We start from the raw sequence: 24,854 nt of genomic DNA, 5'->3' as shown, positions 1-24,854 counted from the left end.
CTCACTTGTTTGGTAGCCTTCAGGCCACCATCTTGGTTTGCTTATCACATCACTCATAATGTCCTATTTTCTTTTTTCTTTTGGTTTATTTTCTTCTCATCCAGTAGCCTTTATGCTTTGCAAGGCTTGGGCCATGTGATCTATTTATTGTCTGCTCTCACTGACTTGGGGGGAAGAGGAACCATAACTTTAAAATATCATCTATGTAGTAAAAGAGCACAAACCTCGAAGCTTATTCATAAATACAAACACTATCTCTATAAATCACTTACCTACATCAGCTATTTATCTATATCTATCTATCTATCTATCCATCTATCTATCTGTCATCTAGCTACCTATCATTTATCTTTCCACCAATCATCTGTCTAGCTATCAAAAACAACTAACATCTTTAAATATTTTATATGATGAATTGGAAAGTATAATAAGAAATGGTGGTTGTCTCAAAAAAAAAAACATTCAATTTGAACTGCCCACTTTTTGAACTGCCCATATTTTTTATTTGAAAGAACAACTTAGAGACAAAATATATTTATTCAAGCTAAATATTTGGAAGGCATTTACAGAAGAATGAAAGATATGAGCCTTTCATTTCAAGAAAACAGCTGGCAGAAGACATTTCTGATGACGGGGTTGGATCTCTCCAGCTCAAAGCACATCACTGGAAGGCCTGTATTTCCCACTGTGAGCTTGACAGCTTCCCATTATCCAGTGACTGTTTTGATGAGATCAGTGGTCGTATTAAAAAGAGAAGCATTTCTTTTTTCATTTTGCATAATGAGATGTATCAGTATTTGGAAATCTTGAACTAGTATCATGCAAGTGGCAAAGACAATATGTTGAAATTCGTTCATAATGTCAAACACAGGAGTAGACTCCTAGAATTCTACCTCTGGAGATGGGGAGGGGAAAGCATGAAAATGAAATATTGAAGGCCAACTTCACGGGGTTCAAGCCTGAGCCACACGAAACTGTGATCTAAAACAGAAGTAACCACATGTTAATTTGAAGTACAAACGAAAGATCCCAAGGAAAAACGACAAGAAAAACAAATAGGTTTTCATATTTGTAATCACTGCTTCAGATTCCAAATGAAATCCAGAGTTGTAGAAACTAACAATCAAAATTTTGGTACAATATCAAAGGAGAAAAGACGCAATAATCCTAAAAGGCTATTAACCCATTCCTGTCATTTTATAAAAGTGGGCTTGTGAAGCACAGTTATAGTCCACTAGGAGAGGACGAGCATGTGAAAACACTGGCTACTGGCCTCGGGTAGGTGCGGAGTGCCGAGACATGTTCCAGGCCACAGTGAGATCTGCTCTGCGTTGAAACTGGATAACAAAGACTCTATTGATAAAGCCAAATGTCTCCAAGGGGTGTATTGTTTTCAAGTTGGAATTGTGTTTAAATGCGGCAAACTATTTTAAACACTTGCCTAAAAGCACGACTAAAATAATTTTGCTAACATTTATATTTCAAATGTGTGTATCAGGGGATTTAAAATTATGTAGGGTCAGGTTTTAGTGACTTAGTGCATATTCGGTAGGATGTCAGTGTTGAATTTCATAGGAATGAGTGAAAGGGGGGTTGAAGGAATGGCTCATGAATTAAATTAAGGGACCTAGAAATAAAGTATGTACATAGGGAATCTCTTTCATCAGAACTTTGTAAGTCACACGCTTTTTCTCTTTATTTTGATCACACTTGGTTTTTATCATACAAAGCATCCCAAGCAGTGTATAAACGAATATTTCTAAAATATTTTTAAATCAGCCTGTATAGAGAAAAATCAAACAATCCTGTAAGGATATTTTTAAATTATGATACAATAAATAGTAAATTTCTGGAAATATTTATATAGTGGTTGTAATGGAGAATTAAGACAAATGTTTTACTCTTAAACATGTTTGGTGAAGATGCTGAGGAAAGCAAAATTCAGGAACCAGGACTTCCTTAAAGACCAAAACCTAAGCTATATATACATTATTTTTCTCTTATGTATAATAAAAACTTTGTGTTCTGCTACACATCAGCCATTAAAATTTTAAAATACCCATTTAGAGTAAGTCAGAAACTCCCAATTATAGAATTAAAGCTGCCTACATGTATTAACTTATCAAAAAATAAACTTATACTCTTAATTTATTAAAAATAGATGTACACATTTTGTTTGGTGATGAGAATTGAGTCTAGGCCTTATATCTATAAGGTAATTACTGTACTGATGTGCAAAACCCTTACCTATATTTATTTTATAACCTAAGAATAATTTTACAAATGATAGAGTTGCATGTATCTCTATAGACAAACTTAGCTTCCAAATAAAGCTCCTCTCTACCACTGGACTGCCTTCTAAATGTTAGCTTAGAATTAACATGCAAAGAAACCAGAGACTATTTATATGTAGGCAGGCTCTACAAATTCTCTGACCCTACACACAACTTACGTGATGATTTTTCAGTGCTCTTACAGTTTTCTTAGTGATACTCTTCGTAGCACGTAGTACTGCTTAGACAGATTTATTATATAAAAGAACTTAGATATCTATGACAATACAGAGACTGTATTCCAAAAACATTTCTAAAATTCTAGTGTTATAGCACACTTGTGGATAAAGCCCTCTCATGACGTAAGAATGGCATCTATTGTTTTGTTGCGTTCATAGTCTTATTGACCTAGGCTCTTTCTGACCCATATCTCTGCCCTTCCTAATAAAGAATGGCTTCTTTATTCTGGTGGAGATGGAAACAAAGAGCCCTGCTGTCTCTTCCACAGTCTTCACATCTCTCTGATTGTACCACATGGCCTCCTTAACCTACAAAGCAGGCTGGGAAATCTATTCCTCTGTGTTCCCCAGAAGGAAAACAAAAACTACTGGATGGACGGCCAACAAAGGATACACCTGGCTACCAAGTGCGCATTTCATTCTCTTTCTTAAATAAAGCAGACATCTGAATCATACCAGGCAGCATCACCTGCTGCTCATTCCATCAAGTCTAGATGGAGCACTTTGGTTTTCTGTGACCCAGTAAGTACTGTTTCCTTCTGTGCAGGGTTGGAAAGAATTAGCACAAACAATAAAATCTCATCTGAAGAGGCCAAGGACAATAGATCAACAGCAGTTATTACTGCATTCTATTCTTCAAATTCTTCTTTGAAGTTCCCCAATCTTGGGCTAGCACTTCCTTGATTCAATCCTATTTTTTGCTTTAGGTAAGAAGGCACCAATTTGATTATCCCCTGTTCCTGCTATAGCTTTCCTCTGCTCATTCACTCGTTTATTCCTTTCCTTTACTCATTAACTCATTGATTCTTTCCTCTATTCATTCAGTCATGATTCCTTTCCTCTACCCATCCATTCACTGATTTCTTTTGACCTTGGTCACTCTAATGTAAGACTTGTGAAATATGCCCATCTGAGGCCTGTCTGATTTTTGGGGCCTATGTTAATAAAAACCTGGTGTGATAATCATGCTTATACAAAGTCAACAATTGTTAAGAGGGTGTTGAGACAGGGTCTTGCTCTGAATCCCAAGCTCACCTTGAATTTTTGACAGTTCTTACTTATGCCCCCCCACCTCAGGTGGGATTACAAGCATGGGCCACCAACATGCCTGGCCAAGGGGGTTAATTTTAAGAGTGTCTGCTAAAGACCCCATTTATGAAGGTGTGTGTAAGTATATATAGAAACATGAAAGTGCTGAATAATAAGACACCTCAGGGAATGCTCCATAACCCACACTGTCACTTCAGTACCCTTTCTCAAAGTGCAAGCAGGAGTTGTTTCATCACCAACTCACAGGAATAGCTGTTGACTAGATCCCAGCAACAGGGGAGAGGAAGGGGTTGCAGCCTACGGAGACTGAGATCTGATCACTGTATTTCCTGTTGTAGCTGTTTTTCTAACAGGCTGCTGGTATTGGCTGAAATCCTGACTGATCGTTCTTGGTCCAATGTTAAAATAAAGGGAAGAAAAAAAGAGGGGGAAAGGAAAAGAAGCAAGAAGTCAAAGATAGAAGGAAGGAAAAAAGGAGGGAGGAAATGAGGGAGAGAGATGTCTCAGCAGTTAATAGCACTGGCTGCTCTTCAGAGGATCTAGGTCCAATACCCAGCACCCATATGGCAGCTCACAACTGTCTGTCACTCCTGTTCCAGGGGAACTGACACCCACATACAGACATACATGTAAGCAAAACACCAATGTACATAAAAATAAATAATTTTAAAAAGAGTCTCAAAAAAAAAAACCTATAGCTATGGTACATCCTTTGATCTCTGCCCTAGTTAAGGTTACCATTTTGCTGATGAAACACCATGACCAAAAGCAAACTGAGAAATAAAGAGTTAATTTACTCCTTATATATATATTAATATATATATTAAGTGTCTGTCTACTAAGGGAACCCAAGACAGAAACTCAAAGTCTGTAGGAACATGGAATCCTAAGCTGATACAGAGGCCATGGAGGGAAGCTGCTTATGGCTTGTTGCTTATGGCTTGTTCAGCCTGCTTTCTTTGGGAAAGAAACCCACAAAGGGCTGGGCCCTCCCATATCAGTTACTAAGTAAGAAAATGGCCTACAGGCTTGCCTACAGACCAGCTTTTATGGAGGCAATTTCTTATCTGAGGTTCTCTCCTCGGAGGTGATTCTACCTTGGAAGTGATTCCACCTTGTGTCAAGCCAACCCAAAACTAGCCATCAAAATCCCACAACAAGTATTCCAGTTGTTTTATGGTTTTCTTATTTAAATTGGAATCACATTAGGAACTACTTGCAATAGTTAAAGATAAAGTTGAAACCTGTAGGGTTCTGAGGAAAAATAAAAGAGAATGCTGTCGGCATGGGATTGCTGCTTTTATTTCCTACATGATAATAGAAGGAAGTCATTTTGAGTACTATACAAATACAGCATATCCATCAAGCTAAAACATAAACATAAGCTAAGACAGCTTTATTTCAGTTTCACTGTTAATTTATATGCAGGCGTCTACATGGACTACAGTTGACAAATAAACACGAAGCATGTAGAATTAGACATTCTAACCTATTTCACCCTAGAGTATCAATTACAATGAATAAATTATCTTAAGATTTAAAACTCTAAACAGTGTATTTTTTTATTATGCAGGGTGTTTCTAATTGATGCAACCAAACACAACAACAACAACAAAAATCTGCCCCTATGGTCATTGTCGTAGTCACTGTTCTGTTGCTGCAAAGAGACACCAGGACCAAGGCAACTGTCATAAAAGAAAGCACTTCACTGGGGCTTGCTTACAGTTACCAAAGGGTTAGTCAATTGTCTTCATGGTAGAGAGCACGGTAGCAAAAGCTGAGAGTTACCGCCTTATCCATAGACAGACAGAAAGAGAGAGAGAGAGAGAATATACCTGGGGCTGGCAGGAGTTTTGAAAGCTTAAAGCCCACCCAGAGTGGCTCATTTCCCCCAACAAGGCCACACTTCCTAATCCTTCTAATCCTTCAAACAATCCCAACCCCTGGTGACCAAGCATTCAAATAGAAGCTTACGGGGGCCATTATTATTCAAACCACCAAAGGCATCACGAATGGACTTTAAAAAGCAAACCCAAAGCCAAAATAATGAAAACTCCTTACCATCTAATTTCTAGGACCACAGCAAGCAAGCGATTCTCAACAGGGGTTTATTCCTAATGCCAATGGGAAAAGATGTAATTCTCAAAAAAAAAATTTTTTTTAAATCATTCAGCAGTGAGTTAAAAGTAAGAAACTACAAATTCTATGGATAATAGGGAACAGATAATATTAACCTTTAAAATAGAAATGTCCACGATTAAGACTTATACATGTTCTGTTTTTCCGTTTCAGGTCTCGGTGGTCAATCAGCTGGATATGCAGGTGATTGTCTCCAACGTGCCCCCAACGTTAGTGGAGAAGAAGATTGAAGATCTTACAGAGTAAAGGATTTCGTTTCTTTAAAAAATAATAATAATAACCCCTTTAATTTTATTTTATGTCCATTGGTGTGAGGGTGTCAGATCCCCTGGAGTTGGAGTTGTACACAGTGGTAGTTATAATGAGGGTGCTGGAAATTGAACCCAGGTCCTCTGGAAGAGCAGCCAGTGTTTTTAACTGCTCAGCCATCTCTCCAGCCCCAGATTTTGTTTCTTTATAGATTTATGTCCATGTAACTATAACCTTAGTTTAACTGAGCCATTTAAATTATTACAGCAGTAAGACTAAGTCAAGTTTTGAAATCACTTTCTTCATGCTAATTTTGCTGCTTCTTTCTCAAGCTGTAGAGTTGCAGTGGAAGTAGGTAAAAATCCTGAAAGTACCTCCAAGTAACAATGGACATTAAGACTGAGAAAAAGCCCAGGGTTCAAAATGCTTTGATGCACCGATGAGACTTGAGGAGTGCAGCATTAGCTATTCTCAGACACGTGATCTGAAAATGTGCCTTAGAATGGCCATCCAAGGTCATCCAAGGACTTTATTATTGCAGCATCACGGATTAGTACAAAAACAAGTGTTGCTTTTCAAAACGGTATGTCCACTTAGAGAGCCCCTCCTCTCACCAGAGCAAGTCCCAGATCAAGTAAACCAACCCTGCTACTGGCCTCTTTGCTCTAAGGTTAATGAGCTCCAGCTGTCCAGACACTGTGCTCAAAGGTCTGGCAATTTGCTTAAGGAGATGGGTTGAGCTTTGTCTCCTCATGGTGGGCTCTCCTCTCACCTGGTAAACACAGACAATGGGGTTTTGGGGTCCATAGCATGGCCAGTCGGTAGCTCTGCAATCGCTGTCGTCCTGCTGCTCGGATACCATGGATGATTCATGTCACCATATTGGATCCTCACCAGCCAGTAATTCTAAGCATGCCTGTTTATTCTAGCCACTTTTGCCATGTGGCACGTTACCTCTCCTCAGTCCCGGTAGGTCTACTTCCTCTGTGTCTGACTAGAGGATCTGCCAAGTATGGTATTTATTTGTTTATTTGTTTGTTTGTTTGTTTGTTTGTTTTTAAGTCATTGTTGATTAACCATTTGGTGGTTTGTTCTCCATTGGTTCATGATGCCAGAGAAAGATTCATGTTCAATGATCTGATTTGATCCCACACTTACTGGTTCATGAGTGACGAATGTCAATCATTAAATGCTAACACTTTGCACCTCTTTTAAATCTCTGTATTATAGAAGGAATAGCTTTCAGGCTGGGCATAACTGAAGTCCATTCTGCTTGAGCTGTGGTAATGTCCTAGCATTACGGAGCACTCAGGCTCCTTTGTCAGAACCTGTTCTTCTGTAGAGTCTTAAAAGTTTCATTACAAGGCTACGCCTTGAATGGGATGTTTCATATGTGCATATCCTTGGCCCTCTATCTAAATTTTTCACCAGAGAAATCGATTCCCTATAGCCCCACTAACTGGTTACTCTGTTTTATTTCTTCAGAGTATTTTCTGATACTCTTGCCATTCATCAACTTCTTCTTAGATTATAATCTAATAAAGGCATTAATGTGGTTTAATGCTGTCATCAATCCAGTTTTATAGGAGGCATCTGATGCATTTTATTGACTGGACATTTAACCAAAATACATTGTGCTCCGTCCTTTATATTGAAACAAAATGTATTAAACTGAAACAAGTAATGAGACAGAAGTATAATTCCATAAGCGTTTATAAGATTTAACGGCTAAGTGAGTCAGATGCCGTGAATGAGAAACTCTGAGATTCCCGAGATAGGCATATTATTGCAAAGGAAACGTTGACATTAAAGCTTTTTACTAGAAACCATCTTTCCCAGACTCGGTTTTAACATTTCTTGATAAGGGCTAATAAGGATTGCATGACTGATGTTAAACGAACTAAATTATGTAAGGTGATAAAAATCAAGAACACCCAACGAGTGATTATTGTTCTTTGTAAATTGGGCTTGTAGACAAAGTCAATGGGTTCCGACAGAGAGGGGCCAGGCTTTTGTCCAGGGTTTTAAGAGAACAAAGCCTCCTAGTGGTGAGCAGCCCATTAATTCAGGTGTGCATGTTTGAATACCGCTAGAGCTGCGTGGCCTCTGGCAGCATGGGTGGTACTTGAAGCTGTTCTTTCTCATCTTTAACCATGGAATGAGACACCTAGTTGACCCTGAAAGAATGAAGTATTCTTTGACAAGTAAGTGCATACGTGCCTGGTTTCCTTTCATTTTCATTCTGTTACACACACACACACACACACACACACACACACACACACACACTAAATTTTACCATTATCACTATTTTTAAATTATTCAATAGACTTACATTATTGATGAGCATACGACATAACCTTTTCAACTCAAAGAAAAGATTCAACTTCCATCAAATAATGGCTTTCCCATATCTTTACCCTCCAGTCCTGGTATCCACATTCTGGTCCTAGTGTGAAACTGACCTTTGACCTCATGCTGTAGCATGGAACCACGCATTTCACCTTTTGTGGCTGACTTGCTTCCCTTGGCACGTGACCACATCTACTGTGATTCAACTGTCTGACTGTTTTGGTTTGGAGACTTTTTTTTTTCTTTTTAAATGAAAACAATTTGAGCCATGTCATAGGGACCCTTTCTAATTTTCTGGCTTCTACCTTTCCTTACTCCACACATATACTAAAACTTATAAGCTAAGAGCCACGTGTAACAGTAAACATGGAGCTTTTGTCTTTCGAGTCCTGAATTAACTCTTTTGGTTTATATTATTTCTCAGTTTCATGCATTTTCCTGTAAATAATTCTATTGTACTTTTGGTTAATAAAATCTGTTGAGTATGCGTACTGTATTTTTCACTGTCCATCCCATGGTTGGTGGGAATTGAGGCTGATTCCGCTCCCTTGACTTTGTGTACGGAAAGCTGTAGTCGCGGATGAGCAAATGACTAGGAATAGAGCACCTGGATGGTGCGGCAGGTTCCTTTTCAGCCCTTTGAGAAACCCCCACAGTGATGCCCACACGAGCTTCCCCACATCACACCCACCAACAGTGATTCCACACTCTTCTTTATCCATACCCAAGCCGGCATTCATTGTCATTTTTTCCTCCATGATAGCCACTGTGGACAGTAGAATCTCAGAGCCCTGTTAGCATGCAAAACATTTATTGGCCATTTGTAGTTCCTCTTTCAAACATTCTGCTCAGTGCCTCGGCTGGTTTTTGTTTAGGTTGTTTGTTTTCTAGGTATTTTCAGATTTTTTTAATATTCTAAATATTAATCCTCTATGAAATAGAGAGCTGGCAAAGCTTTTGTGCTGGTCTATACGCCAGCTCTTCCTGTTACGAGCCATTGCCTTTACCACACAGATGCGTTTAGCTTTGTGTCATCTTATTTGTCATTATGGCTCTGTTTTGGGTTTCTGGAATCTCATTTAGGAAGTCCTTTCCTGTGTCTGTAGCTTGAAATGTTCCCCCAGTTTTTTCTCTAGCACTTTTGGGGTTTCATTATGTTACAGTCTTTGATCCATTTGGAGTCTGTCTTAGGGCAAGGGCGAAAATCAAGAATCTGATGTCATTCTCTTATCTGTGGACAGCAAATCCTCTCAGTACTGTTTGTCCATTTTCCAGTGAGTATCCTTTACATCTCCGTTAGAAGAAAAATCAGGTGGTTGCATCTGCCTGGGTTTCTGTCTGAGTCTTTATTTTATTCCATCGATCTGCATGCCGGATTTTGTGCAGTACCATGGGTTTTTGTTTGTTTGTTTGTTTTTTGTTTGTTTGTTTGTTTGTTTGTTTTATCAGCATGGTGGCTTTTCAATGTAACTCAAAATAAATGATGGAAATACCTCCAGCATTACGTCGTCTGCTTGGGGGTGCTAACTTCTAGAGACTAGTGTAGTTCCAAATGACTTTTAAGATTTTTCTGTTTATATCTGTGGAAATTATTTGGAAGTTTTGATTGGAATTACACTGAATCTGTAGAATGCTTTTGTGTGATGCCCTTTTTCTCAATATTTTTTTCTTCTAATCCATGTGCATGAAAGATCTTCTATCGTCTAGTGTCTTCTGCGGTTTCTTTCTTGAGTGTTTTAATGTTTCATTATGGAGGTCATCTGCTTCCTTGTTCGAGTTTAGTCCAGGGTATTTTATTTTGTGTGAAGTAATTTTGAACAGCTTTGTGTCCATCATTTCTTCACCAGCATCTTTGTCATTGCTAAATCAGAAGGCTACAGATTTTTATACATTGATTTTTATGTGCTGTCACTTTGCTGAAAGCTATCGTTGATTCTAAAAAGGCTTTAGATGGAGTCTCTGATGCTTCTTATAGAGCGAATCATATCATATACATATGATAATGCTCTGACTCCCTACTTTCCAATTTTTACCTCCATCTTGGTATTCTTGTGTTCTTGGTGTTCGCTGCTACATTGAATGAAAGCAGGCGTGGACACTTATGTACTATTTGTGACTTCAAAGGATCGAAGTATTTGTCTCATCCCTGTCCTCTCTGTGTCTTTATCTTCTCTCCAGCTATGACACGGGCAGCTTTACTCCTCCATGCATGACCTTCCACCATAATATGGATTCCTTGCTACAGACCAAAAAGCAGAGAGCCAGCTAGCCATGGGCTGAAACTGTCAGGCCAAATCAAACATCTTCTCTTTAAAAAGTCAATCCTCTCAGGTGTATTGTCATGTGATGAAAACAAAGACCACAACATTCTTGGTCATTTTTCTGTCGTTGTTGCTTCAACACAAAAGGAACTCATTTGCTACCTTTTCTCAGATATTAGGCTTTTACTTTACCTTAGCAGGGAAGGAGTAACCCCTTCCATTTGCAAGAAGATTGAGCCATTTAAAACTTATCGTTTATAAAAAGTCGTATTTCTTTCCTGGATTGAAAAGGACTGAAAGTTAATGCATAATTACCTTTAAAAACGATTTTGCACTAATCACGATGTTCGGGAAATTTTACCTTCTTTAAGACCTAAAACAAGTGCACTTGTGCACACACACACACACACACACACACACATATTATGTTAAAGTATATACTATGGCAGAATTTTAATTACTGACAATTCTTTTTTTTTTTTCAATGCAGTTTATTCAGGAACCTTGAACAATCATCTGACCCTGGGGAATGCCAGCCCACAGCTTAAATAGCCTCTGGGTAGCCAACCCCAGCATGCCATGTGGGCAATGCAGATAGGTCCACATACATGGAAGCAAGCCAGATCCTCAGCCTTAGCCAAATGTGGAGTTGTTCGTGACAGAGAGCACTCACCATCGGGAAGGTGGAAGGCAGAAACCAGCTCCATCTTTAAGGCACGGCATTATGCAGCTCTCTACAGTTCCCCCTTTTTGTTTTAGACATATCAGGCAAGAGTAGAGGTCTGATCTCTGATATTAGAAATAAATTGGGACTTTGTACTGATGTTCATTTAGGTGTCATCCACCCAAAGAGCATCAGACCCGTCAGATACCTTTTTCTCAGAGGCGGGACCTGGGACATCAACCCGCATGCAATCAGACATGCTCTTCTCTGGGTCCAAAGCAGCTGACCCTGAGTGCAGTGCTTAGCCTCGCATCCTGAGTGTAACATTTTAGCTTTTTATGGTAGCCAACCATGCTTGGTGAATTACTGACAATTCTTAAATCTTCAACCAACAACACGAGAGCAGGGAGTAAACAAGGGTAGCCTCCTCTCTGTTTTTGTTGGTTTGTTTTTAACTTGGTAAAATCAATGAATTTATAGGGTTACTCACATGAGTTACTCACAGGGTTACTTCATGTCATATTTGGTATAAATTCTTAGTTATATGAAGAAATATTATCATATTATAATATATTCCTGTTATCATAATATGAATAAATTACTTACTGATGATTATTCATGTGTTCAAATGGCTCCCTTTCATAGTAATTAGATATTAGTCTCCCAAATTATCTTTAACTTGAATAAGGGTAAATTCTTTTTTATTTCATATCATTTTTTTTACATTTTCTTCCATAATTTTATTGAAAATATTTCCTGTGCCTTTTACCTGGGTTGCTTCTCCTTCCTGTGCATTTTTAATTCTTAGATTTGGTCTTTGCATAGTTTTCCAGACTTCTTGCATGTTTTTTACCATGAACCTTTTCTTTGACTGATGTATCCATTTCTTCTATCAGGTCCTCAATGCTTGAAATTCTCCCTTTCTTTTTTTAACTTTTATTAATTACACTTTATTCACTTTGTATCCCCCCATAAACCCCTCTCTCCTCTCCTCCCAATTCCACCCTCCCTCCCCCTTCTTCATGCATGCCCTTCCCCAAGTCCACTGATAGGGGAGGTCTTCCTCTCCTTCCTTCTGATCTTAGTCGATCAGATCTCATCAGGAGCAGCTGCATTGTCTTCCTCTGTGGCCTGGCAAGGCTGCTCCCCCCTCAGGGAGAGGTGATCAAAGAGCAGGCCAATCAGATTATGTCAGAGGCAGTCCCTCTTCCCATTACTATGTAACCTATCATTTTTACTTTGCAATCTGTTCTTACTTTCTTATAAGCACAAGAAACACAAAGCAAATGATTTACAAATGGAATTTAATATTTTCTTTATTGGTTTTTATTTGAAAATGCTTTTGATACCATATATGTTGATCATATTCTTTCTCCTAGCCCAAATCCTCTCAGATCTTCCCCACTTCCCTGATCATCTGTTATTTATTTCTCTCCTGGATTGAGAAGGATTAAAAATAAATGTATAATTGCATTTATAAATCATTTTCATCAACCATCATGTGCAGGAAGTAATATCTTCTTTGAGATCTGAAACAGGTACACACACATATCTCTAGTAAGTATACTATAGCATAATTTTAATTACTGACAGTTCTTAAACCAACAAAATAGAAAAAAAATTTAAAATCAAAACAAACTAAAAAAAAAAAAACCTAATTTTTATTTTACTGTTTAAGGATCCCTCTAGGTATCTCTGTGTAAAGATCCCTGTAGATCTGGGTCTTCTCCATGCAAGTTTGGTGCATCAGTCTCTGCAGGACCCCCTGGGCCCAGGTTTTTTGGCTTTGTTGGTCTCCTTATGGAGCTCCTGTCCCTTCCAGGTCCTTCCATCTGCCCCCCTCCATTCTTCCATAAGACTCCCTGCTCGCTGCCCAAGGTTTGGCTGTGAATCTCTGCTTCTGCTTCAATCACCTGCTGGGTAGGGTCTTTCAGAAGACAGCTCTCAAGGCCCTGTTTCCTCTCTCCCACCACTTCCAGTGTCTATGCAGTTTACTCTTTTGACCGAGAATTAAGCCTCCTCCCTAGAATCTTCCTTGTTATTTAGCTTCTTTGGGTCTGTGGAGTTTAAATCTCCCTGGGGAAAGGGGGACAGCTTTGCCAGGCCACAGAGGAAGAAGACCCAGGCAGTCCTGCTGAGGCTTGATAAGCTAGGGTGAGAGGGTAGGGGAGGAGGACTACCCCTTTCAGTGGACTAGGGGAGGGGGAGGGGAGAAAGAGGGAGGAAGGGTGCAACCAGGAGGAGATGAAGGAGGGGGCTACAATCCGGATATAAAGTGGATAAATTGTTTTTAAAAAATCCCAATAGGACACCCTGTTTGTTTTCATTGCCTTTTCTAAGACTTGGTTCTTGTTTTAATATCCATACACTCATCCACTGCCTCTAAATGCTTATAGTCAGAACTGTATCCATTTCTGTTGGGAGAAATACACTGCATTTGGATAGATGTGATACAAAAAAATTAAACACATATCTGTGTTATATCTGTTTACGCTTCTTTAACTATGTAACAATAATAGATTAAAACAACCTTCAAAGCTTAGCTAGTATGTTTAGGTGGTGTGTTTTATAGGAATCATAATTATGTGTAATGTGTGTGTTTGTTCCTGAGGCAAACACCCATGCTTGTGGGTGCACATACTTACGTGCATACACGCAGAGGCCGGAGGACACTGGCAGTCCTGCTCTTCTGGCCCAATGTGACCCTGAGGTTCTCTGTTTTGGTGAGGCTGGATAGCCAGCGAGCTCCCCAGATTCACCAGCATCTGTCCCACAGGGCAGCGGTTACAGGCACACATGGCCATTCCTGACATTTACATGAGGGCTGGGATTTGCATTGAACTCAGGTCATCTTGCTTTCAGGATAATCCTTTCTATCTACTGCATACTCCCCTCAGCCACCAGAATCAGCAAACCACTAAAACAATGATAAGATGCACTGTTCTAATTGCTTATTAAGCTAGATTTGTATTTAAAACTACCTTGAAAATTAAGGGAGATTAAAAAAAATATGGAAAAGCCAACCTTAAATACTATCAATCTGTTTTATTCTCCCTAATATAAGATTATAAAGCTCAGATTGTTTTTTCAAGCATTTGCACCAAAAACTAAGTAGAAAACAGATGCACTGTGAAAATGGGCATAGCGCTAGCCACTGTTCTATCAGTGTGTCTATAAGCTGTGTGGTTACTCTTCAGAGAAAGTACCATAGGACATTTGGCCTGGTATTTAAAGTAAAGAGCCTTAGAATATCAGAGGAAGTTTCCTGCTGGAGCTCTCTGGCCATCTACAATGCCTGTTGAGGAAAAAGAAGGAGAAGGAGGAGGAAGAAAATGTGTTGACAAGTTCTAGTTAGAGGGGTTGGGTTGCCAGTTAAACTTGAAGAAAATTCCAGGCATGAAGACATAGTCATTGCACTTATGAACTCACTGAAGACATAGTGATGATATTGTTACAAGCACAAGATCTACTCAACAAGCTCAGTCAACATTCCAACATGCAGCACTGAGAGAGCTCAATAGGATACAGATAGATAGATAGATAGATAGATAGATAGATAGATAGATGATAGATAGATAGATAGATAGATAGATAGATAGATAGATAGATAGATAGATAGATAGGACACCCATCAGGAGTTATATAGACAAGGAAACAGAAAGATTGTAAGAGCCATAGAGGATGATGACACCAAGGAAACAGTTACTTCCAGACACAGCAACACTAATGCCCATATGACTGTAGCAGTGTGCACAGGCCCCCCACAGAGCAAGCCAGATGGTGTGCCAGTGCTGAAAGAGGGAAGTAGACATGGGCTTCCCATCCCCAACCAGGAAGATCTCTCCAACTGGCACCTATTTGTAAAGAAAATTAGTTTTCTCCAGTGGAGTCTTAGAGTCTCACTGGGTATATAAACCACACTTCAAAAGCAGACCCTTTACCCAGCAGTCCATGGCCAACACAAAACTCAACAGTATCTTGTAGACTTTGGGGCTCATGTTGCTTTCTTTGTTCGGTTTTTGTTTTGTTTTATCTTAACAACCTTGTGATTGTATATTACAATTTCTAGAGTTTTATGGACATTGGGCTATGTGTGTGTATGTGTTGCCTTATTTTTTACTTTATTTTTTTTGTTTTCTTTAAATTATGTTTTTTTTCTTTGCTTTTTTCTTTTTTGGTTTGTTGTTGTTGTTGTTGTTTTTAAAGACAGAAGGCATGGAGTTGTGTGGGTGGAGATTTGGAGAGATGCTAGAGGGACTTGGGGGAAGGAAAGCCATGATCTGAATTTATAGTATGAAAAAAGCATCGATTTTCCATCCTGAAAAGAGGACATAAAGGGACTATCCATGCCTGTTAGGGTGTCAGAAGTGCCTGAGAGGGTAAAAGGGGAATTGGGTTGAGTACAGTCAAGATGCGGAGTTAACACGTACAAAATGTCAAAGAATAAATATAGGATGTTCTGTTTTGTTTTTAAGGAAAATGGGGTTGGAGAGATAGAACAGAGGTTAATAAGTCTCTTTTTAAAAGGTAAGTCCAGGCAGGGTTTACAATCATGGAATGCAAAGGTCTCTGGAGTCCACACAACAGTCCCAAATGCTGGGTTTTGGTGGGTGTGTCTAACTCCCTATTGTGCAAAGGAGTTCAAACATTTTTGAAGTGACATAATTCCTAGAAAGATAAAAGACAGCTAGGAAATATTGGTTAATTTAAATCAACGTTGATGGCCAGAGGCAGGCCGGGACCCCGTGGTGCTATTGGTTCCTGTGAAGAAAACCCAATTAAAAATCCAACAAATTTCTTTCTTGGCTGAGCATTCAAGGTCAGAAATTCTCATCAAATGACAATTTTTGCTTGGCTTATCAACACTAACAAGTAGGTAGTTGAGAAGATGACCACCATGATAATTTACTATAAAAATAAAACAAAGGTTAAAAGAATACTCAGCTTTAAAATATATATATTTCAGTAAAGCACTTAAACATTAGCTTTTTCCAGGTAGAGCCAACTGAAGATCTATATACAAAGCAAATGGAAATGGTAGATGGTGGAAATTTAAATTTAAATGACTGTCAAAATGATTTGATTTCAAAATACATAAGCCAAAGGATCCAGGCTTTTTTTTTTTTTTTTTTTTTGGACACTCTTCATTGTTGTTTTAAAAATGCTATCTACATGGAAAAATCTTAGTTTAAATGTGCATTTCCATATTTACTGTGTGTATCATAGGGCTTTTAAACTATAGTGGAACAGTAATAACATCAATTAAATTTGATTTTTATTCCATATTTTAATCAAATCCTTCACAGAAGACGGCATCTCCAGCCCTCTGTTCTGAGAAGCAAGTCCTAAGCAGACAACCTCGTGCTCTGTACTCGATTTTAACACAACAGGAATCTAGGGGTCACGTGGCTCACAGCCCTTCTGAAAATCTAGGAGCCAGAAACTGATGGAAAGAAATGCATTTCCTGTTTTTTTATTTTAAATTATCTTAAAAGGTACCAGGTCTGAGGTGCTCAGCCAAAATCAGCCTTAGTAGATTCCTTCTGCTCTCCCCTACCTTCTTGCTACCGCTATTTTTCAATTTCTTTGCCTTTTTTTTATGCATTCCCTTGTCCTTCCTCCCCTTTCCTGCCTCCACTTTTGGTTTTTGAGACTTTCCACACACACACACACACACACACACACACACACACACACAGAAGCACACACACATCTACATTACAATCTAGGATCTGCAGATGAGGGAGAATATGCTGGGTTTGTTGTTATTTTGGTTGTTGGAAATTGTTATCCTGAGTTCCAGTCAACTCACTTAAGTTTCTGTGTCCATCCATTTTCCTGAAAATTTTATGATCTCATTTTTCTCTATAACTAAATACTACTCCATAAATCTACCCTTGATTGTATGCTCAGGAATAGTAAATTGGGTCATAGAATAGACTTTTATTTTATTTTATTAATTTTTATTTTATTTTTTATTAGTTACAGTTTATTCACTTTGTAACCCTGCTACAGCCCCCTCCCCATCACCTCCCAATCCACCCTCCCTCCCTCTTCTTCTCCTGTGTCCCTCCCCCAGTCCAATGATAAGGGAGGTCCTCCTCCCCTTCCATCTGACCCTAGTCTATCAGATCTCATCAGGACTGGCTTCATTGTCTTCCTCTGTGTCCTGGTGAGGCTGCTCCCCGCTCAGGGGGAGGTGATCAAAGAGCAGGCAGAGTTCATGTCAGAGACAGTCGTCCCTGTTCCTATTATTGGGGAACTCTATTGGACACTGAGCTGCCACGGGCTACTTCTGTGCAGGGGTTCTAGATCTCCATGAACAGTCCTTGTTTGGAGTAGCAGTCTCAAAAAAAGACCCCTGGGCCCAGATTTTTTGGATCTGTTGCTCTCCTTGTGGAGCTCCTGTTCCCTCCAGGTCTTTCTATCTCCCCCTTCTTTCATAAGATTTCCTGCACTCTGTCCAAAGTTTGGCTATGAGTCCCAGCATATGTTTTGATACCCTGCTGGATAGAGTCTTTCAGAGGCCCTCTGTGATAAGCTCCTGTCCTGTTCTGTTTTCTCCCTCTTCCGATGTCCATCCCATTTGCCTTTCTGAATGAAGATTGAACATCTTACCCAGGGTCCTCCTTCTTGATTAGTTTCCATAGGTGTGAAGATTTTAGTATGATTATCCTATATTATATGTCTAATATCCATTTATAAGTGAATATATACCATGTTTGTCTTTCTACTTCTGGGATAACTTACTCAGGATGATCTTTTCTAGATACCACCATTTGCCTGCAAATTTCATGATATCCTTGTTTTTAATTGCTGAGTAGTATTCCATTGTGTAAATGTACCACAATTTCTGTATCCATTGCTCAACTGAGGAACTTCTGGGATGTTTCCAGCTTCTGGCTATTACAAATAGAGCTGCTATGAACATGGTTGAACAAATGTCCTTGTATACTTGAGCATCTTTTGTATATATGCCTAGGAGTGGTATAGCTGGATCTTGAGAAAGCAGTATACTTGATTGTCTGAGAAAGCGCCAGACTGATTTCCAAAGTGGTTGTACAAGTTTACATTCCCACCAGCAATAGAGAAAGGTTCCCCTTTCTCCACATCCTCTCCAGCATGTGTTGTCACTTGAGTTTTTTATCTTAGCCATTCTGGTGGGTGTAAGGTGAAATCTCAGGGTCATTTTGATTTGCATTTCACTGATAACTCAGGATGTTGAGCATTTCTTTAAGTGTTTCTCTGCCACTCAGTATTCTTCTGTTTAGTTCTGCACCCCATTTTTTAACTGGATTACTTGATTTGTTGCTGTTTAACTTCTTGAGTTCTTTATATATTCTGGATATTAGCCCTCTGTCAGATAGAGGGTTGGTTTCCCAGTCTGTAGGCAGTCATTTTGTTCTGATGACAGTGTCCTTTGCTTTACAGAAGCTTTTCAGTTTCCTGAGGTCCCATTTATTGATTGTTGCTCTTAGATCCTGTGCTGTTGGTGTTCTGTTCAGGAAGTTGTCTCCTGTGCAATGAGTTCAAGGCTCTTCCGCACTTTTTTCTTCTAACAGGTTTAGTGTGTCCGTTTTTATATTGAGGTCTTTGATCCACTTGGACTTTAGTTTTGTGCAGGGTGATAAGTATGGATCTATTTGCATTTTTCTACATGTAGACATCCAGTTAAAACAGCACCATTTGTTGAAGATGCTATCTTTTTTCCATTGTATGGTTTTTGGTATCTTTGTCAAAAATCAGGTGTCCGTAAGTGTGTAGGTTTATTTCTGGGTCTTCTATTCAATTCCATTGATATGGAATGGTAATTCTGTTTCTATGCCAGTAGCATGCAATTTTTATTACTGTTGCTCTACAGTACAGCTTGAGATCATAGATGGAGATACCTCCAGAAGATCTTTTATTGTAGAGGATTGTTTTAGTGATTCTGGGCTTCTTGTTATTCCATATGAAGTTGAAAATTTTTCTTTCCAGGTCTGTAAAGAATTGTGTTGGTAATTTGATGGGAACTGCATTGATTTAATTTTAAGGAAATCTCCACACTCATTTCCATGAAAACTGTACTAGTTTATAGTCCTTCTAGAAGAAGAAAAAAAAAGCATGGATCTAACTCTTTCTTTGCTGGTGGATATCCTGGGTTGTTTTGTTGTTGTTTATTTGTTTATTTTCAGAATTATTTATTAAAGACACTTTTTTCTACCGCATGTTTTTTACACCTTTGTTAGTCTCAGGTGGACATAGCTGTGTCAGCTTTTGTCTGGCTTCTCATAGCAAGGCCGGGTTATGCCTGGGTGCTCATAGCTGTGCCAGCTTATGTATGGGTTCTCAACGTGTTTTCGTCATTTTACCTGTCTTCTTATGCCAGTATCAGGCTGTCTTTGTTGCTAAAGCCAACAAGTTTATTGAGCCTGTACCATGATACCTCTGTCTGTGTTATTTTCCGTAGCATTGCTTTGGGCTTTGCATTTACATATCCATATGAAATCTTGGATTGTTTAGAACATTGGCATTTTGATGGGAATTGAATTGAATCTGTGGATTACTCTTGACAGTGTAGCTATTCCCATATCATTAATTTCAACAAATTTTGGGGTTTTTTTGGGTTTTTTTTTCCCAGTGTCCCAGAGTTTCCATTGTGGGGATCGTTCACTTTCTAGGTTAGGTTTATCCATATGTACTTCCTTGCTTTGAAGCTAGTATAAACGAGATGTTTTTCCTAATGTCTTCTTCTGTGAGTTAATTGTGGGATTATGAAGGCTACTGATATCTTTATATTGGTTTTACAACCTGCCATTTTATGGAAGCTATTTAATATATCTGTAGGGGCTTTCTAGGTTCCATGGGGTCTTTTACGTATAGAATTATGACATCTGCAAAGAGGAAAACCGTTATGTCTTCTTCTCTTATTTCCAACCCTTTTGTGTGTTTACCTCATCTCGGTCCTTGCTGTGACTTCTGACGCTGTACTGAACAGGAAGAAAGCAGACATCAGTAGCCCACTCCTGACTCTGGAGGCAATTCTCTCAGTTTTACCCCATTTGGCATAATTTCAGTTGTGTGTGGTGGTTTGACTGAGAACGGCTGCCATGGACATATATTTAAATTTTGGTCCCCAGTGGGTGGACTGTTTGGAAGAATTGGGAGGTATGGCCTTGCTTGAGATGTTCACTAGGGTGAGCTTTGAGATTTAAAAATACTTACACCATTCTTAGTGTCTCCCATGCTCGGCTTTGTGATTGTGTGTCAAGATGTGGGCTCTTGGCTGCTACTCTGGGACCATGCCTGCCTGCCTGCCTGCTTCCCCTACCGTGATGTTCACAGACTATAAACATCTGAAGCCATGAGCCCAAACTAAATGTGTTCTTCTGTGAGGTTCCTGGGTCATGGCATTTTATCAGAGCACCAGAAAGGTAACTGAGAGAATTGTACATAGCCTTTCTTATTTACAGGCATACTCCATCTGTTTCTGCCATGACTTTGATCATGAAGCTCTGTTGAACATCTTCAAACTCAGTCTCTGCATCTATCAAGATTTTTCTGCCCACATAATATGATTTCTGTATATTGAACCAATCTTTCGTCTTTGGGATGGTTATTGTTTGCAGGTGTTCTTCTGAGAATGTTTGCATTTATTGGCCAGTGGTTTTGGTTTTGTTGCTATTGTTGTTGTTGTTGGATCATCATTGGGTTTTGTTATCAGGATAACATTTTTTTGTGGAGTGGATTTGGTAGTATTCCTTCTCGTTCTGATTTGTGGAACAAGTTGAAAAATATTGGTATGAGATCCTAGACTGTCTTTGAAGAAAATGAAGAAGGCTTTTCTATCTCAAATCATCACCTCTGACGGGATTGGCCAGGTTTGTTAAAAGCTTTTGTGGAACACACTGGGTTACGTGAGACATGGGATTTTGTTCCTGCTGGAGTGTGTGGTCCTTTCTTTTCAGGGCTTTGTCTGTGTTATCTGTCTTTTTCTCTCAAATGAAATGTAATCTCTGTCCTTGTCTTTGAAATTCCTTTGCTTTGACTCTAATTTGGGACCTCCTGCAGTCAGATCCTGGATGTTGTTTTTAGAAAAATATGATGTTTTTCTGTGCATCAATTCCAGTGAGTTAAAAAATGCTTTCTCTAATTTAAAATACAATATGAATCGATGCGAGCCTTTGAAGGATTATGAGAGCCAGGCATGGTGGTACATGGTACAACAGGTACCTCCATGCTAGTTCAGCACTGAGAGGCCAAGGGAGAACACCAGAAGTTTAAGGCCACCCTGGGGTACAGAGCAAGACACTCTCAGCCTTCAAAAATGGATTGCAGAAGACCAAGAAGAGGAGAGCTCAGGTCACAGGCTTCTCCCTGCTCCATTTGCATTGCACATCAAAGCCTGTCAAAGCAGAACGAAGCCACTTTCCAGACAGGTGCTGACTGGGGTGATGTTCTCCTTCCTCACGCTGGCTCTAAACATTAGCTCAGCATCACAGATCTGTACATCTAGCAGTGCCACTGCCACATTCCTTATGGGAGTCCTAGTACCAGGCCCCTGTTACAGTAGTGTTTGTATGTTAAATAAGCCTATCAGTGGCGAGAATTTAAATTCAGGACAATTCTTTTTGTTATTGGTCAGTCAGTCTTTTTTGTATTGGTCAGCACAGTTACGCCCTCCTGTATTTTTTTCTGGCTAAACCTATGTGATGGTGAAATAAAAACGTCACTACAATAAAAAAAAAAAACTGCATCACCCATGTCATGTTTTTCTGTGTTCGTGATAATGAGCGAGCACTATTGTTGGATTTTCGCATTGTTGAATAAATCCTCTTATTAAAACAGTACAAACTAGAGGCTCTACGTGCAGACTAGTGAAACCAATAGAAGATGTTCCACGACACACAAGGAACAGTCAGTGGGATCCAGCGTAGTGTCTTACACGGACTCGCAGTGTCTCTATACACTTTATAAAGTCAGGATGGTTTTGAGCTGATTATTGTTCTTTCCCGCGTGTCTAATGCATAGACAAGTGGCATGTACAGAAATAAACATACACATGTAAGATACATATATATACATATGTATGATATATGCAATAGTTATATATATTCACACTGAAGAAGAAGTGACTAAGACCGTTGACTCTGGACATTAATGTGTCCATCATTACAATATCGCAGAGTATTTCACCATACAAGATCCTCAGTACACTCACTCACGTGTGAACGTTTGATAAATGAACACATCACAGGAATTACGGCCAGTTTTGACGAGAAATACTTATCTTCTTCTTATCTTCTTGTCGCTGGACTGTCTCGACCTGCCAGCCACCTTAGTAAGGACAGAAATACTTATTATTATTATTATTATTATTATTATTATTATTATTATTATTATACGAAAGCTTGGCCTCAGCTGAGGCTTGTTCCCAACTAGCTCATAGAACTTAAATTAGCCCATTTCTGCTAATCTGTCCTATAAGTTTATACTAGTCTATCCTGTAAGTTCCACCTATTTTCTGCTTTGCTATACAGGCCATTCAGCTCCTCATTAAACCAATCAGAAGATGATGGAGAAGATGTTTACAAAATACCGAGGCAGGTAATGCATAAAGATGACGATATCAAAGTCTAGCCTGTACTCAGTTCTCTGCGGGTACAGAAGTCAGCATTTGAATAACACAAATACAACCTTGACACAGGAAACAAAAAGATTTTCTCAATGTCTTCTCTCACTCATCTGCATACCTTCTGAACTTTATGCCAATCCACTCTTTTTGACCTTGGAATCCATATTATTAAATTTACACTCAGTTATTCAATATGAAATGGCATTCTCAAAGAACCGATTATACGTCATATTACCTAATGATAAACGTTTATTTCTTTAAATTTAAACTACCAATTGCCTAAGACACTGATTTATGGGAATTGGTGGTTAACCTTTTCCTGACTTTGTGCATTTTGTACATTTAGCTTCTGTTGTTCAAAGTATCACTAGAATTCATTAAACTTATTTTTCAGAAAATGTTAAATGGAAACTATGGGGATTTTCCTTTTAGCCTCATCCCCTACCCCTTAGCCAGCATTACTGACATACTCAATTTTGTGGTGTATTCTATACAGTCAAGCTGCTATGAGGCATAATCATCACCCAAATCTAGAATTTACATTATGATTCACTCTTGGTCTAATACATCCTATGGATTTAAACAATTGGTGTAACAAGAATTTTAAGAAATAAGCCTGGGCCATGCTAAGCTTGACTAAAGAGATGAATAGCAGAAAGCAGAGGAGGGGAGTTAATTCTACGTAGCCACATAGGAAAGAGCAGATAGAGGGGGCCAGCGACCTCCAAGTCTGCCTTTTAGGTGCTGGCACGAGGTTCAAATAGACAGGACAAGAAACATGCACAATATGGTTGAATACATAACTGACCCATCATCGTCTCCGTTCCTGGGGTCCCAGTGAGGTGATCAGTTGGACTGTTAATCTATGAACTGGTGCCAGGGGACTAACCTGGCTTCTGGACAGGTCCTTCTAGTGCACAGTGCAGCTTTATCTTCTCAGAGAATGCCCCTCATGGAGAGCGGCCTGACTTCTCTGAGTTCCTGTTCTTCCTGGAGTCTAAGGTGATGCTAGCTCAGGACAATGACCTTTCTTTGCTTTCAGCCTTGTAGGGAGGTGAGAGAATCTAGACACTCTTGAGTGATCAAAATGTCTATTATGAGCTGAGGAGAGCCTGACCCGTAGTAAAAGAGACAGGCAAAATGAAAGAGGAGATGCAGATCAATCTGCCATTCATTTTTGGTCATTTTGTAGCCCAAGTGAGGACTCAGATTTCATTCGCCCTTAGAAAAATTCATTTGTAAAGTGTCTGATTCAGGTGTGATGATTTGTGTCCAACATTTTGATGTCATACTTCCCTTACCCAACCCCAGAACACACTCGTCTGTGTGTGTGTGTGTGTGTGTGTGTGTGTGTGTGTGTGTGTGTGTATGTGGTTTGGGTTTGTTGGGTCTAGAATGTAATGTAAAATTGCCCTTATGAATCTGTAATCTACATGTTATAAATTTCACCAACTTGTGAGTCAAAAAATTGAAACAGAAACATCATTTGTGCTAAACATGTTTAGACAAATAAACTAGTGTAGCAGCTATCTATATGATATACAGATGATATTAGGTGTCATTAGTCGTGTAGTCATGGTTCAAGTCGTTTGGCAGGATGTGGAGAGATTAAACACACTTACTATGACATTTTGAAAAGGAAAAAAAAAAACTTGAAAATCCACAGACTTTGCAATTTCCAAGGAGTTCTAAAACCATCTCCATGGAAACTGGAGGACAATAATGGTTTGGGTTATTCAGTATGCAGCCTTTTCAAGTTGACTTCCTTCATAATAGCAGTCTAAGGTTGTTCCACAATTTCAGGGCTAGGTAGCTCGTTTCTTTTTATTACGGAATAGTACTTCAGAGAGTGCCTGGGATGTCACTTTGGCTGTCTTTGTTCCCTAGTTTTTGTGTCCTCCATCAAAATAATTCAGATGAGACACAGAGTTTTGTATAGGAGACAATAAAAGCACACTAGAAGGGTGAGAGAGAGAGGGAGAGAGCAATGACCTAGAGAGTACTGAGTTGACC

General features: G+C 39.2%; 1 protein-coding gene across 4 annotated transcripts in view; it reads left to right on the top strand.

Moving 5' to 3' along the window:
* The window catches only part of Pcdh15 (protocadherin related 15), a 1,462,904-nt gene that overhangs the window by 1,397,862 nt on the left and 40,188 nt on the right, over positions 1–24,854 (top strand). For all 4 annotated transcript variants that reach the window (XM_060369368.1, XM_060369370.1, XM_060369367.1 and 1 more), the window contains exon 30: positions 5,855–5,943. In XM_060369368.1, the coding sequence (XP_060225351.1) occupies positions 5,855–5,943 (89 nt within the window). The remainder of the gene's footprint in view (positions 1–5,854; positions 5,944–24,854) is intronic.

Source organism: Meriones unguiculatus, chromosome 16 (genome assembly GCF_030254825.1).
Source record: "Meriones unguiculatus strain TT.TT164.6M chromosome 16, Bangor_MerUng_6.1, whole genome shotgun sequence".
NCBI lineage: Eukaryota > Metazoa > Chordata > Mammalia > Rodentia > Muridae > Meriones > Meriones unguiculatus.
This window is presented reverse-complemented; position numbering and strand designations above follow the sequence as displayed.